General features: G+C 34.5%; 2 protein-coding genes across 2 annotated transcripts in view; both read left to right on the top strand.

Annotated features, from left to right (window-relative positions):
- The first annotated feature begins 5298 nt into the window (after positions 1-5298).
- On the top strand, positions 5299-7322 carry LOC129250729 (uncharacterized). Its single transcript, XM_054890328.1, has 2 exons — positions 5299-5954; positions 6794-7322. The coding sequence occupies exons 1-2, from the start codon at positions 5299-5301 to the stop codon at positions 7320-7322; spliced, it is 1185 nt and encodes a 394-aa protein (XP_054746303.1).
- Positions 7323-11786: 4464 nt separating this feature from the next.
- LOC129249781 (ADP-ribosylation factor-like protein 4C) overlaps positions 11787-16930 on the top strand; it is a 95625-nt gene continuing 90481 nt past the window's right edge. The window contains exon 1 of the mRNA XM_054889412.1: positions 11787-12125. The gene's annotated coding sequence lies outside the window, so the exon portion shown is untranslated. The remainder of the gene's footprint in view (positions 12126-16930) is intronic.

The raw sequence follows: 16930 nt of genomic DNA, 5'->3' as shown, positions 1-16930 counted from the left end.
CAATTTTTATAATTCTCATTTCACAATGTCAACAAAAGACAGTTCAAACACAGTTTCTCCCAAACTTTCGGTGGAAACAGTTGACAGTTCTCCCAAACACAACTCCTGCAAACACGGTGTTTGCTTTTGGTGGAAACGTAATATTACCTACGCTTTTTAACCATAAAATACTTACATATACTCGTATACTCGTATACAAATTTACAGACAAAACCAACACGCAGTTTTCAATAAAATTCTTATTAGTAGAAGCCGGAAGGGATATAAAAAGGTTTGGAAACTTCTATAAACTCCCTTTAAATTAAATTATTACCTTTCAATTAAATGAGTTTTAAGACAAATAAGTATAAACATTTCAATCGCGAAATTTGTCCATTAAGCAAAAACGAACTGCTTTCGTCAGTCATTTTTGGCGCGTGTCATGGCCTTTGATAATAAGATGAGAAACTCTTTCATTTTGAGAGAGAGCGCGCCCATGAGCTTGTTTCAAAACTTGGCAGCATTCACACATTATGGGATCTTGAACAGCTGATAGCGAAATGGCGGGCTGCCAAAGAAAACACGCCAAAAATAACTAACGAAAACAGTTCGTTTTTGCTTAACCCTCTCGCTACATCTTTTTATTGCGCCATCCAAAAAATCCAAACTTTTGTCTGAGTATTTATTTTAGGACCAATAACAATACAAATAATTTTTTTTTTTTTTGTTAAGTGCTTTTTTTTAATGTTCCCATATGGCAACAAATGTTTTGTATTTGTTTCAATCGCAAATAAACTTCTTCTGCAATCTAATGCAAGTTAACACCTTACGAGAAATTTGTTGTCATATGGCAACAAGCTTAGTTTTAAAAATTAGCACAGCTCTTAAAGCTGCGAGCGAAAAAATATTTATATGCCAAATGAGAGATTGAACATTTTTCTATATACTTTATTCAAAAATTGTTCAAAACATTTGCCAAAAATGGCTCAAAAATCTTAAAATGCAAAATACAAATATCAGAGTGAAGTGCTATATGCCAGAAGGCTTTCTTTAAAAATGTTGTATTACCGATATATAATGGGCGGTTATTATTTATTTTATTTCTGTTTAACCATTAAACTTCAATTTTTGAAAATATGTAACAAAAAAGTTGATATTTTTTACAAGACAGTGTTAACGGCCTTTTAGAGTTTACTGTTGCCATATGGCAACAATATCGGGAAAGGGTTAATTGAGAACTTACGCGATTGATATGTTTATAATTATTTGTCTTAAAATTAATTAACTTGAAACATATTAATTAAAATTGAAGGGAGTTTGTAGAATTTTAAAACGCTTTTTATAGCCTTTTCAGCTTCTACGTTTAATTCATCTTGTGTACATATATGAATACATTTTATATACATGTAATTTTATTGAGAACTTTGTGTTGGTTTATGACTGTAATTCGTATATATGTAAGTATTTTATGGTTAAAAAGCGTAGGTAAAAGAATTGAATTTGATTTTGAAATATTTTGCAAACATACTTAACTACAATTAAAATTGAAGGGAGTTTGTAGAGTTTTAAAACGCTTTTTATAGCCTTTTCAGCTTCTACGTTTAATTCATCTTGTGTACATATATGAATACATTTTATATACATGTAATTTTATTGAGAACTTTGTGTTGGTTTATGACTGTAATTCGTATATATGTAAGTATTTTATGGTTAAAAAGCGTAGGTAAAAGAATTGAATTTGATTTTGAAATATTTTGCAAACATACTTAACTATTTATAGGTAATAAGATGTTAAAGGTTACCTGTTTTAGCTTTATTCTTACATTAAAAATTGCAATATTTTATGTATTTATTTATGCAGCTTCGAGTTCATTACTTTATTATTATTATATAGCATTTGTATATCAATTTTGAATGATTGCACATAAATATTTTTGATCTTTTAGCTTATTTATGTATTTTATACTGATTGTGCTTGTTTTTATTATATGTAGGTGTATACGGGTAATATAAGGCTACTGGGCAACCGTCTGCTACATACTAACCTCAACGGCAGTAAAAATTCCCATGTTTTGTTAAAAAAATACCCATTCAAAGTTTCTTCCGATGTGGCATTACTGACGCATGTTATAAAAAATGCACTTTTTTCAGCGCTCTCTCTCAAAATGAAACAGTTTCACACATAGATAACCAAGGCGAATTTATTACAGGTGACAGCAAACACATATAAGTAAAACCCTACATGTATTTGTTGTTGCGTTTGGTCCAAGCATCACGTCAAAATCAGTAATCAAATGTAAATATACGAATGTAAACATACCAATACATACAAACAAAGCATATCATTTTGACGTAAGCCATACCTACGGCGAAAAATTCAGCTGGGTAAATGCTGTCACCTTGATAAATCCACCTTGTTGATCAGGGCTTCTTAAACTTTTTTATATAGCGACCCCCTTCAAGCTTAGGAAATTTTAAACGACCCCCTCCTCCATATAATGAAATATATATTAACCGTAGATGTAGATGTAATATCGCACTATTTTTCAATGTAAATAATATAAGGATTAATGAATACGTACCCATTCATTTCACATATATATAATTGGAAACGTTGACAGGATATCGGTCGTAATTAAACACAATAAATAGAATGATATAAAACTATATATATATTTATTCAATAGAAAAAATAAACTGGCTGAAGTCCCAAAAATTTTCGGTTATGCAGTGGCCAGCACAAAACCCGCATATGAACCCCATTGAGAATTTGTGGATTCTCGTAAAACAAAAGCTCGTGCACTATAAAAACCCGCCAAAAGGGATGAATGAAGTCTGGGAGCGAGTCCAGGATGTGTGGTACTCCATTTCGCCACAAACTGTGGCTAAATATACAGAAAGTATGCCAAACCGTATAAAGGCATTAAAAAAATCGAAGGGCTTTGGACGAAATATTAAAATAATTTGTTTTTTGTACTTTTTTTATAAATAAATAAGCGGTGCATAATTGGAACATTTGTGTTTTTATTTTCAGCTCTTCCAATGAGTAGTTGTTGTTGTTAGATTTTAACCGTTATGGGCTCATTTGAAAGCTTACACACTAATTATATAATACATGTACAATTGGATTCAAATAAACAAGCTTGTTTGCGTAGATATGATACTGAACGTAACTTATGTTATTTATGTTCCATTTTTGCACCTCACTGTATCTTGCAAACACTGACACCGGCGGCCAGACATCAATGTCGAACGTTCAACTGAAAATCGAGGAGCGCGTTGTATTTATTATTTTAAATGCTACTTCCATATTTTCATTTATAGGCCCTACATAACAGTTTTGCATTGACACTTTTTTCAAAAAATAGTTATAATAAAACTACAATAGTATTTTGTATGATTTTTGTGTATACTAATATAATATTAAAATTTTATTTATAATGATTGAAAAGTATCAGATCTTTGCGACCTCCTTTCAGTAGTCTCGCGACCCCCCAGGGGATCGCGACCCACAGTTTAAGAAGCCCTGTTGTAGATAACTAGATGTGAAACTTATTCATTTTGAGAGAGAGCGCGCCCATGAGGACGTTTCAAAACTTGGCAGCACTCACACATTATGGGATTTTGATAGGCGAAATGGCAGACTGCCAGAAAAAACGCGCCAAAAATAACAGACGAAAACAGTTCGTTTTTGCTTAATGGAAAAATGACGGGTTGAAATGTTTATAATTATTTGTCTTAAAATTAATTCAATTGAAATTTAAAAATTGAAGTGAGTTTGTAGAATCCAAAGCTCGTTATATCCTTTTCGACTTGTACGTTTAATTAGTCTTATGTACATAATGTAATTTTATTGAAAACTGTGTGTTGGTTTATGTAAATTTGTATATACGTAAATATTCTACGGTTGAAAAGCGTAGGTAAGGGAACTGAGTTTGTGTTTGAGATATTTTACAAAAATTAGAGGTAATCTGCTTTAACTTATTCTGTTCGTTGTTTGAGAATTTTTTTTTTGTTACCCAATTTCTGTGTTATATTAAAAAATCGCAATTAGTCATGTTTTTAATTATAACTTATGTTTTTCGCGTTAATTACTTTATTATTATTAAATTGCTTTTGTATTTCAGTTTTAAATAATTCCATTTACATATAAATTTTTAAATTTTTTGCTTATTTATGTACCTATTTCATACGGATTATGCTTATTTTTAGTATATGTAGGTGTTTACGAGTGATATAAGGCTATAGGGCAACCGCACACTAAATACTAACCTCAATGGTGGTGTGGAAACTAAAAATTCCAGACCTTTGGTTCAAAAATACCCAATTCATGTTTCTACCGGTGTGGCAATATTGGAAAATGTTATAAAAAATGCACATTTTTCAGAGCTCTCACGAGAAAAAGAGTTTCACATCTAGTCATCCACCATTGAGGTTAGTATTTAGTGTGCGGTTGCCCAATAGCACAATCCGTATGACATAGATAACTAGATGTGAAACTCTTTAATTTTGAGAGAGAGCGCGCCCATTAACTTGTTTCACAACTTGGCAGCACTCACACATTATGGGAGTTTGAACAGCTGATGGCGAAATTGGCGGGCTGCCAGAAAAAACGCGCCAAAAATAACTGACGAAAACAGTTCGTTTTTACGTTGGTGGAAAACTAACACCAATTCTATGTGTGTGCAAAAATTGTGTTGAAAAAGCAGTGGAAAATAAAATTAAACAAGGTAAATATTGAAGTTAGTGCGGTATTAATATTTCATTATAATATATTATATTGTAATACTTATTTTTCAGCAATAAAATGCCAAAAATTAAGAATAGGTGTGTTCGGGGATGCGTCGGGGCTCAACGGATTTTCAATTTTCCAAGTCAGGAGAAAGACGGTGCCAGGTGAGTTATGACAATACACTTTTAGTAGAGCTTTTTAAAGTAGATTTATAAGTACTTTTGTGTAATCGTGTCATAGCTATTTATATGTATGTGTCTCTTTGCAAGTAAGCTCAGGTACTTATAAATGTAGTAAACTACTCATTTCTGTTATTGCCTCGGGAGAAAACTGAGGACCTTCCCTTTATAATAAGTAGCAAAAACTAGCATTTAGAGTAGAGTTAAAGGCTTTATTATTTGCATTTCAATATAATGTAGTTAAAAGTTAAACTCATTAACCCCAAATTAGAGGCATTAAGTTTTGGTTATAAGTACTAGGGATTTTATTTACTCTTACCTAGATATGCTATTTGGCTTGATCGCTTGGGTGCAGGGAAAAGAAAGTCTAAATATCTTTACGCCTGCGAGGCCCATTTCTCCAATGAAATGAAGTTGAAAAATAAATTGATACCTGACGCAATTCCCGATAGTAACCTCTTAAGTAAATCATATTTACCAACACCCAGTTTTAAATATGATATTGCGAGTCCTAAATCGATAATCGAATTAGGAACGGATGATTTTTTGCCACAATCGTTAGAAGACCGCATGGATTCATGCGGTGAATCTAACAATTTATTTTTACTTGCATCAGTTGCAGAAGAGGCTCAGGGGGAAATAAGGGATTTTAGTAGAAAAAATTTGGGCGAAAATTTTTGTGAAAGAGGAAATCAGACAAACTTATGTTTAACGTCTGTTGTAGATAGTGAACAGAAATTGAAAAGGGAAAATTCCAAGCTGAAGACAATTTTAGAAGAGAAAGGCAGATATATTTCCTACTTAAAAAATCAGTTAGCAGAAGTTTCAAAAAAATTAAAAAAATTAGAAAAAGAAATGTCCGATAAGGAGAAGAGTTTTCAGCAAAGTCAGAGTTTACGTCGAAATCTTCCTCCTCAAGTTAGTAGAATAGTTGAAAATAGTTTAAAAAACTGTAATCGCCAACCCAATGGTCGTAGATATGACAACTATTTCAAAACTTTGGCTTTAGGTGTATATTTTCTGTCTCCAGTAGCTGATAGGCACTTAAAGTCGCTTCTTAGGGTGCGTGCATGTCAGAGATGCGATAAGCGATAAGAGCGTCGATAAGAGCAGCGACAAAAGCATAGCGTCGAGCTTTAGTTTTGTGTGGTGTATAAAACAGAGCGGCGGTAAGAGCGTTAGTTGCATTTGCAATTTAAGTTTTGAAAAGTGAAGAGCTATAATATTTATAATAATGAGTGATTCAGAGGAAGAAAATATGTTGTTGTTGACGCCTACTACTGCATATTATCATCTACATAATACTGTAAGGGAAAATCGTCAGTTTTCGACGCATCCTATAAACCAAGCAAGACTAGAACTCGGAGAATTTCACCATCTCTATAATAGTTTAAAATTTAGAATTTTAGCTACAGCCATTCAAACCAACCCAACCTTAGCTGACGTTATAATTAAGTGCATTTGCTTACTGCATAATATAATTATTGATAGAGGAGGAATTGAGCACCATTTGACTCAAAACTGGACTTCAATACCTAGAAATATTGCATTAAACTAAACTGTTGTAGGGCGAAACATATTATTGCACTTACTTGTTGTATTGAATTGTTTGGATATCTCTTGCCACAATTTATCCAAAATGAACTTGTTGTGGTGATTTGGATCTTTTTGATCCCAAATTGCAGGTTTTAAAAATACTGCACTTATAAAATCTTCTGTGTCCATCATCGATAATAGCGAAGAAATTACTAACCTCCAATTTCTACGCTCTTATCGATGATAGCGAGCGAAGAGTGAGTTAGCGCGCTGCTCCGACATGCACACTTCTATTAAAATACATGCATTAATTTTCTACGCTTCGCTCTTATCGCTTATCGCATCTCTGACATGCACGCACCCTTAGATTCCCTGAAGAGAAAACTCTCTACGAGTTCGTTTCGGAGTGGCCCCATGACCCCGGTTCTAGTAGTAGTTCTTTAAAATGTTTAGAGTTAAGAAGTCGGGGTTTCACACAGGATCAAAAATTCGTGTCTGTCTTATGTGACGAAATGGCACTTAAGAGTCATATGCAATATGTCGCCAAATATGATAAGATTATAGGAGTTGAGGATTACGGTGACGAGAATCGAACATGTAGAATAGGGAATAGTGATATGACTCTTATGGTTCAAGGCATAGGTGGAGTACCTTGGACCCATCCATTATCATATTTTATTGTCCATGGCTCATGTAAAAGGGATGTTGCTAAGAAATATATTTTTGAGGCCATTACCCAACTACAAAATATTAGTCTCACACCTTGTCATTTTGTTTGTGATCAGGGATCTAACTTCATATATTTGGCGAGAATTTTAGGAGTTTCCGAAGAACGCCCATATTTTCAAGTAAATGGCAAGGATGTCTTCTTTTTTTCGATTCTCCACATCTATTAAAGAGTACTAGGAACTGTTTAGGGAATCCTAAAAACAAGGTCAGTTTTGCATCCCGGTCAATAAGTTGGAGCGATATTGTGCACTTTTATAACAAAGATTCCCAGAATCCGGTTCGTTGTGCTCCAAAACTTTCTGATGCACATATTTTTCCAAATTGTTTCCAAAAAATGAGCGTAAAGCTAGCCTCCCAGGTTATGAGTGATACGGTCGCTTCTGGGATGCTAGCCACATATGCCTCAGGGAAATCGCTTTGTCACTCGTCAACAATTTTAAACACCGCGGAATATGTATTGTTTGTAAATAAACTGTTCGACACATTTAATAGTTCGAGTTTAGATGCTATTTTGCCAACAAAAAAAGTCTTTTCATCAACTCCAGAGCAAATTAAATTTTTAGAAGAGGCTGTCGCAATTTTGAGAAGTATTAGGTTAGAAGATGAGCATGGGTCTGACATGACTTCTTCTTTTAATTACATTAAGGGTTGGATTTTGAACATAAGTAGCTTGAAGCGCCTGTGGCGATTTTTGTCAAACGAAGGTTTTAGGAATTTGCAGACCAGACGTCTTTGCCAGGATAATTTAGAACACTACTTCGGTCAAATTAGAAGAGGAGGTGGTAGAAGTGCTAGGATTACCCCATATATGTTCTGCAATTTGTTCAAAAAATCCTGGGGATTACGATACACAAATATCGTTGTCAACGGTAATTGCGAGCCCGCCTCGCAAACTGAAAATTTTTGTGTTGAGAGATCTCATCAGATAATAAAAAACGTGTCCAACGATCATTTAGTTCGAGATCTCTCCTGGCAAGAATTTCAGGGTATGCCACGGCCAGAACACACTTTTAATATCCTTCGAGGAGAAGAAATTTCTGATTTAGAAGATTTAGAAGTTGATTTCCTTAAGGAAAACGCTTATGCGTATTTTTGCGGCTATTTTTATTTGAAAATATTTAAGACACACGCATGTACCCAACCCTTACCATTTTTAAGAGATGCAGACATTACGTCTGAATTTTATTTCACTCAACAGAGGCAGGTTGAGGGGTGTAACTTATTAAAGCCGCCACAGGGATTTTTAGATTACGTAAAGGAGTTAGAAGTAATTTTTCAGGGAGAATTTGATTCAACCTGTCATAGGATAGGCATAGGTCAAATTTTATATGACAAAATGAAAAATGTTAGACCTTCTTTATGTTGTAATAATTGCGACAGAGATTTAGTTGTAGCTTTTTTTGTTAGAATCCGAATTTTTTTCCTTTTAAAATTTTATAATAGAAAGCTTAGCTCTCCCAACTTCAAAACAAAGATTCTGTGTGTTTCGCACATGTAAAAGATTTTTAAACAGTTGGAAAAATAGTATAAAGCGTATAAAATCTAATTTCGCTTTTCATATAAGCTAAATTAAAACGAAATAAATTAAATTAAAGTACTTGTTTTTAGAATATTTACAAAACCTCTTATTCACTCTCGGCTTCTACTTTTAATTATTATACATATGCACGTATGCTTAGACAATTCTATTGAAGACTGGGTGTTGGTTTTTTGTAAATATGTATATATGTATGTAAATATTTTTTGCTTTGCTTCAAAACCATAGATTATTGATTGAATTGTGATCTCTTTAATTTGTGATATTTTACAAACTATTTTTGTTAACTATTTTTTAAGTTATAAAAAATGAGATTTTATTTTTGCTAACCGATATTTATATTTTGCTTTAATTTGTTATTTTTGTGTTACATTCAGTTTGCAATTATGATTTTCGTCTTTATTACTTTTGTATTCATTTCATTTCATTTAAATCCCATTTTTCGGTATTAATGTATTTAACACTGATTGTCCTTATTTTTATTGTATGTATTTGTATATGGGTGATATAGGCCTACAAGGGAACCGAGCACCCAAAAATAACTTCTGTAACTTTATGTGTTACATTCAGTTTGCAATTATGATTTTCGTCTTTATTACTTTTGTATTCATTTCATTTCATTTAAATCCCATTTTTGGATATTAATGTATTTAACACTGATTGTCCTTATTTTTATTGTATGTATTTGTATATGGGTGATATAGGCCTACAAGGGAACCGAGCACCCAAAAATAACTTCGGTAACTTTTTGTGTTACATTCAGTTTGCAATTATGATTTTCGTCTTTATTACTTTTGTATTCATTTCATTTCGTTTAAATCCCATATTTGGATATTAATGTATTTAACACTGATTGTCCTTATTTTTATTGTATGTATTTGTATATGGGTGATATAGGCCTACAAGGGAACCGAGCACCCAAAAATAACTTCGGTAACTTTTTGTGTTACATTCAGTTTGCAATTATGATTTTCGTCTTTATTACTTTTGTATTCATTTCATTTCATTTAAATCCCATTTTTGGATATTAATGTATTTAACACTGATTATCCTTATTTTTATTGTATGTATTTGTATATGGGTGATATAGGCCTACAAGGGAACCGAGCACCCAAAAATAACTTCGGTAACTTTTTGTGTTACATTCAGTTTGCAATTATGATTTTCGTCTTTATTACTTTTGTATTCATTTCATTTCATTTAAATCCCATTTTTGGGTATTAATGTATTTAACACTGATTGTCCTTGTTTTTATTGTATGTATTTGTATATGGGTGATATAGGCCTACAAGGGAACCGAGCACCCAAAAATAACTTCGGTAACTTTTTGTGTTACATTCAGTTTGCAATTATGATTTTCGTCTTTATTACTTTTGTATTCATTTCATTTCATTTAAATCCTATTTTTGGGTATTAATGTATTTAACACTGATTGTCCTTATTTTTATTGTATGTATTTGTAAATGGGTGATATAGGCCTACAAGGGAACCGAGCACCCAAAAATAACTTCGGTAACTTTTTGTGTTACATTCAGTTTGCAATTATGATTTTCGTCTTTATTACTTTTGTATTCATTTCATTTCATTTAAATCCCATTTTTGGATATTAATGTATTTAACACTGATTGCCCTTATTTTTATTGTATGTATTTGTATATGGGTGATATAGGCCTACAAGGGAACCGAGCACCCAAAAATAACTTCGGTAACTTTTTGTGTTACATTCAGTTTGCAATTATGATTTTCGTCTTTATTACTTTTGTATTCATTTCATTTCATTTAAATCCCATTTTTGGATATTAATGTATTTAACACTGATTGTCCTTATTTTTATTGTATGTATTTGTATATGGGTGATATAGGCCTACAAGGGAACCGAGCACCCAAAAATAACTTCGGTAACTTTTTGTGTTACATTCAGTTTGCAATTATGATTTTCGTCTTTATTACTTTTGTATTCATTTCATTTCATTTAAATCCCATTTTTGGATATTAATGTATTTAACACTGATTGTCATTATTTTTATTGTATGTATTTGTATATGGGTGATATAGGCCTACAAGGGAACCGAGCACCCAAAAATAACTTCGGTAACTTTTTGTGTTACATTCAGTTTGCAATTATGATTTTCGTCTTTATTACTTTTGTATTCATTTCATTTCATTTAAATCCTATTTTTGGGTATTAATGTATTTAACACTGATTGTCCTTATTTTTATTGTATGTATTTGTAAATGGGTGATATAGGCCTACAAGGGAACCGAGCACCCAAAAATAACTTCGGTAACGCGCCGTTTGCATACCTCAGTGGTGGTGTGGAAACTGCAAAATTTCCAATTTTGGTTAAAAAATACCCAATTCATGTTTCTACCGATGTGGCAATATTGGAAAATGTTATAAAAAATGCACATTTTTCAGCGCTCTCGCGAGAAAAAGAGTTTGACATCTAGTTATCTATGCCGTATGAAATAGGTACATAAATAAGCAAAAAATTTAAAACTTTATATGTAAATGAAATTATTTAAAACTGAAATACAAAAGTAATTTAATAATAATAAAGTAATGAACGCGTAAAACATAAGTTATAATTAAAAACATGACTTATTGCGATTTTTTAATATAACACAGAAATTGGGTAACAAAAAAAAAATTCTCAAACAACGAACAGAATAAGTTAAAGCAGATTACCTTTAATTTTTGTAAAATATCTCAAACACAAATTCAGTTCCCTTACCTACGCTTTTCAACCGTAGAATATTTACGTATATACAAATTTACATAAACCAACACACAGTTTTCAATAAAATTACATTATGTACATAAGACTAATTAAACGTACAAGTCGAAAAGGATATAACGAGCTTTGGATTCTACAAACTCACTTCAATTTTTAAATTTCAATTGAATTAATTTTAAGACAAATAATTGTAAACATTTCAACACGTCATTTCTCCATTAAGCAAAAACGAACTGTTTTCGTCTGTTATTTTTGGCGTGTTTCTTCTGGCAGTCTGCCATTTCGCCTATCAGCTGTTCAAAATCCCATAATGTGTGAGTGCTGCCAAGTTTTGAAACGTCCTCATGGGCGCGCTCTCTCTCAAAATGAATAAGTTTCACATCTAGTTATCTATGGAGTCATCTATGGTCAAAATTCTGAAATTTTTTGGCGTGGGATATTATTTAAATTGTGTTGTGGTGCTAAAGTAAAAGATGTTTGAAAAAATTAGGGAAAGCAATTGTGTTTTTTAAGTTAATTACAGTACATAGGAATAATCAAAATGTCGATGTTTGGCTCAGATTGGTGTATTCGGAATTCGGTGTACAAGGTTTTAAAATGTTGTGACTGCAACAGCGATTTATGCCGACGCTCAGTAACCATTCAACAATTTGGTTTTAATTAATTTGAATCAATTTTAGTTAATCTGCATTATGGTAAGCGTTGTTATTTCTTTAAAAGTGCTTAAATTTGTGAAGACTAGTATTTCCAAAATATAGTTAAAATACAAAATAAAATTACATGCAGTTAAAGAATGTCATATCAAATCGATTGTTTAGAAAATCTAAATTTTCGTTCTCACATTTCTTTGACAATATTTGCCCACATGTATAAAATGTATCGTTCAGAGAACGGTGATAACACTTATGCACTTTTTGAGCAATTGATTTTATAGGTATCCGAAATTGTCAAAACGCACTGAATGTGAGACTCTAACTGCACATGGTTCTTTTTATGGTGGTGGCCATAACAGAGTTCGAAACCGACTGTAGATATGAAAAATGTAATATTTGATATACCGAGTTGTTTCTTATAGTGACGACCCCTTGACAGTAATGGCACATTTGAACCAACAGCCGTTCTGCATTCTTCATAAAATAGTAAGGCACTACATTTGGAGAAGCTCAGCAAAACGCAAAGTAATTGTTTTAGGAGCCAATAATAGTCCTATTTGTACATAAATGTAATTTATATATTGCCATCACTTATGTGATTTAACCGTAGCTGTAAATCTATTCTTTTTGCAGTTAGGTCATATGTTACTGGAATGGCGAGGATATATATCCGACACGGAGTTGCCCTTTAGCATTGTTAGGCGCATGTCAGACATTCAATAATTACTGACAGTATTTTTGGATCACCAAAATTGTACTGCTCGTTAGTTTATCTGTAACTAGTTGCAGTGCCAACAAACATTGTTATGTATTTTATATTGTATCTATGTTTGTAATAAAAAAAAAAAAAAAAAAAAAAAAAAAAATATTTATTAAATTTTTAGCATGGAATATGGATGGAGCGTGATCCATGTCGCAAAATTTCAAGAAATTTTGAAATCGATCAAAATGGATCGCTATCCAAATATCAAAATATATATTGAACGTCGAAAACTAAGCGAGATATCAAAAAATTTTACTCCTTCATTTCGTTTTCTTTTGTCGAGTTCTATAAGAATCCGCCATAAGATTGCGGCGCCACGGAAACAGCAGAATCCCCAACGTCTGACATGCACTTAATAGTTTACTGACAAAAGCACAATCTTGTAAATACTGTCAATAAATCGCGATCGAAATATTACTATACTTTGTTCTGCCATAAGTTCTTTTACAAGTTAAGCCCGTTATAAATATGAAATCATAATACTTTTTGTAATGAAGTAGATTTTATTTAGTCACGTAAATATTAAAGAAAACAATTTTTAATTTTCATACGATTAGGTCATTCAGCTATTGCAACACGCACGGTTTCCATGGATATTGATATAGCTGTTTTTTAGCCACTGCTGGGTGGATTTTTTTATGGGCTGGATCGGAATCTTGCTGAATGATCCAACTCTCTCCATTTAAGAGAGTACTGCTCAATTGGTCCAGTACCATCGTTCTGGTACACTTTTGCCCCGGTCTTAACCCTTTCTTCGCAGATATGAAGAGATGTAACGCGTTTACAAGACGGAGGCTGGATGGTGGCCACGCTGAACCCTTGGAACAACATTTTTTGTGTCCTTAGAAGTTTTTGTATAGATTTTGTCGTTTTGTTTATTAAAAACTTCTTTAACAGTAAATATTATCTCATCTGTGAAAAGAATATTTTCATGACCGTTGACCGCGTTCCGCCGAAGAAGCTGCTGACCTCTATCGAATCTAATTATTGTTTGTTTGTTTGTTAACAGTAATAGTAGCCCCGCCAGTGTCGGGTATATCACCTGTCATCTTCGTCTAGCTTATATAGGGGTAGGACCAGGAAACATGCTGTTTCGACGGGATGAGTCCAGAGGGAGAGGGGTGTTAGATTGTCGGTTTTAGGGGGCATGTGAAAAGGTGGTTAGTGTCGTGCGGGGTGCCTTCACATGCCTGACATATGTTTGGTATATCGGGGTCGATTTTGGATAGGTAGGATTTTAACCTGCTACAATATCCAGATATTGTGCCAGTGCGAATCCCTTGGCAGCCGGTTCTACGTTACCGGAATGACTGGGGTTTTTCCCGACCCAGGGCTGCCGCCCCAGTAAACTAGCCCTGTCTAGTGAAAAGTAAGTATATCGAATTTAATTATCTTCAAGCCCGTTGTCAAAAGATTACCAGTTGAGCGTCGGAAGTCTTTCATGTGGAGATCATCTCTTCTTAGTCTTGACATGGATCTGGTCGATACATTCATTCCTTTAGACTTGATATTTTGCTTTCTAAGATGATTTCGGCGAATTCTTTCTCGAACAGTTTTTATGGCTTTACTGGTCGACCATTTCTTTTTCTTTCCGTCGCTTCTTCTTAAATGGCGCGATAACCGCTTACTCGATTTTGGCCGAGTTTAACACAAGCGCGCCAGTCGTTTTTTTTTCTCGTGCTAACCGGCGCCGGTTGGACACGCCAAGTCCTCCACCTGATCTTTCCAATGCAGAGGAGGCCTTCCTCTTTCTCTGCTACCACCAGCTGGTGCCGCATCGAATACTTTCAGAGTTGGAGCGTTTGTGTCCATGCGGACGACATGACCCAGCCAACGTAGCTGCTGGCCCTTTATTTGTTGCGCTATGTCTATGTCGTCGTAAAGCTGATATAGCTCAACGTTCCATCGCCTGCGATATTCGTCGTCGCTAGCGTGCAAAGGTCCAAAAATCTTCCGCAGAATCTGTCACTTCAGACGTTTGGGTAAAAAGATTGATCGGGCGGCTAACAAACATTATCAAAATATTAAGTTGTTTCTGCAATTCGTAAATCTCACTTGCAATTTTACCACACTTACATATGTAATGCAATGACTGCAATGCGATTTTCTTTATCTACCCACTCCATTGTTAACAAGCGAAATTTGTCACGAAACTGAGTATAAATTATAGGTAGACACTGCATACGAACAACAAAAAAAACGGCACTTTTATTCTGCGAATTTGTCTTTGTCGTATGCATTGTAAAATTTGTCACTGAATTCATGGCAAGACTAAGTATATATTGACATATGCCTTATACTGTTACAACAATAACAGTATCAAATTAGACTCAAGATGGAGAAAATGCAGTTTACATATTATTACATACATATCATTCTTGCATTCTTTGCTTCCGTAAAGTGATCGTGTCGACGCTGGGGACACATTTAAAAATAGAAAACTCCAAAATAGCCGAATGGCTTGGTGCGTGACTACCATTCAGAACTCATAGAGAGAGCTTAGGTTCGAAAACACCAAAATTAAGAAAAACATTTTCTAATAGCGGTCGCCCCTCGGCAGGCAATGGCAAACCTCAGATTGAATTTCTGCTATGAAAAAGTCCTCATAAAAATATCTGCCGTTCGGAGTCGGCCTGAATGTAGGTCTCTCCATTTGTGGTGAAACACCAAAATTAAGAAAAGCATTTTTCTAATAGCGGTCGCCTATCGGGAGGCAATGGGAAACCTCCGATTGTATTTCTGCTATGAAAAAGCTCCTCATAAAAATATCTTCCGTTCGGAGTCGGCCTGAAACTGTAGATCCCTCCTGGAACTACATCGAGACGCACACCACAAATAGGAGGAGGAGCTCAGCCAAACACCCAAAAAGGGTATACGCGGCAATTATATATATATATATAAGTGGCAAATGGGGGCCTTAAATCAAATCAAAGATAAATAAAAGTAAATTTTACATTGCCCTTCTTTCGATTTATATAATAGGACTATGAATAAGTTCCTTGCGGTTTTACAACAGAGGGCGTAACTTGATTATTATTCCATCGATCCACATTTCCAAACATTCATTGGAGAGCTACTGTCGTAAGGCACAAACGTCAGTATAAGTTTTTTATTTGAAGCGTAAACAACAATATTTTTACCACACTTGAAAATGTCGAATTTCGTGCCAAATAATGTGTTTTTGCGGGGAATTCTTCTTCATTATTTTAATATGAAGAAAAAAGCAGCCGAAAGTCATCGTATCTTGGTGGAAGTTTATGGTGAGCATGCTCTAGCTGAGCGAACGTGCCAGAAGTGGTTTGCACGCTTTAAAAGTGGTGATTTTGGCTTGGAAGACGAAGAACGCGAGGGTGCGCCGCCAAAGTTCATGGATACCGAATTGGAGGAATTGCTCGATCAAGATCCGGCTCAAACGCAAGAAGAGGTTGCAAAAACTTTGGGAGTTGATCAATCAACCATTTCCAAACGTTTAAAAGCCATGGGAATGATCCGAAAGGTAGGCCATTGGGTGCCGTATGAATTGAAGCCAAGAGACGTTGAACGCCGTTTTATGGCATGCGAACAACTGCTTCAACGGCACAAAAGAAAGGGTTTTTTGCATAGAATTGTGACTGGCGATGAAAAGTGGGTCCATTACGACAATCCAAAACGTCGGGCAACGTATGGAAACCCTGGCCATGCTTCTACATCGACGTCGGCGCAGAATATTCATGGCCTGAAGGTTATGCTGTGTATCTGGTGGGACCAGCTGGGTGTTGTGTATTATGAGCTACTGAAACCGAATGAAACGATTACGGGGGATGTCTACCGACGACAATTGATGCGTTTGAGCCGAGCACTGCGAGAAAAACGGCCGCAATACGCCGATAGACACGACAAAGTTATTTTGCAACATGACAATGCTCGGCCACATGTTGCACAAGTGGTCAAAACATACTTAGAAACGCTCAAATGGGATGTCCTACCCCACCCGCCGTATAGTCCAGACCTTGCGCCATCCGATTACTATCTCTTCCGATCGATGCAACATGGCCTGGCTGACCAGCACTTCCGTAATTACGATGAAGTCAAAAAATGGATCGAT

The sequence above is a fragment of the Anastrepha obliqua genome, chromosome 6, assembly GCF_027943255.1.
Source record: "Anastrepha obliqua isolate idAnaObli1 chromosome 6, idAnaObli1_1.0, whole genome shotgun sequence".
Taxonomy (NCBI): Eukaryota; Metazoa; Arthropoda; class Insecta; order Diptera; family Tephritidae; genus Anastrepha; species Anastrepha obliqua.
This window is presented reverse-complemented; position numbering and strand designations above follow the sequence as displayed.

What these genes read in the sequence shown, in the direction of transcription:
- LOC129250729 (XM_054890328.1), top strand. Translation starts at nt 5,299, where the DNA reads ATGAAGTTGAAAAATAAATTGATACCTGACGCAATTCCCGATAGTAAC. An exon ending in TTAAAGTCGCTTCTTAGGGT is followed by an intron (nt 5,955 to 6,793) that starts GCGTGCATGTCA and finishes ACGCACCCTTAG; the next exon opens with ATTCCCTGAAGAGAAAACTC.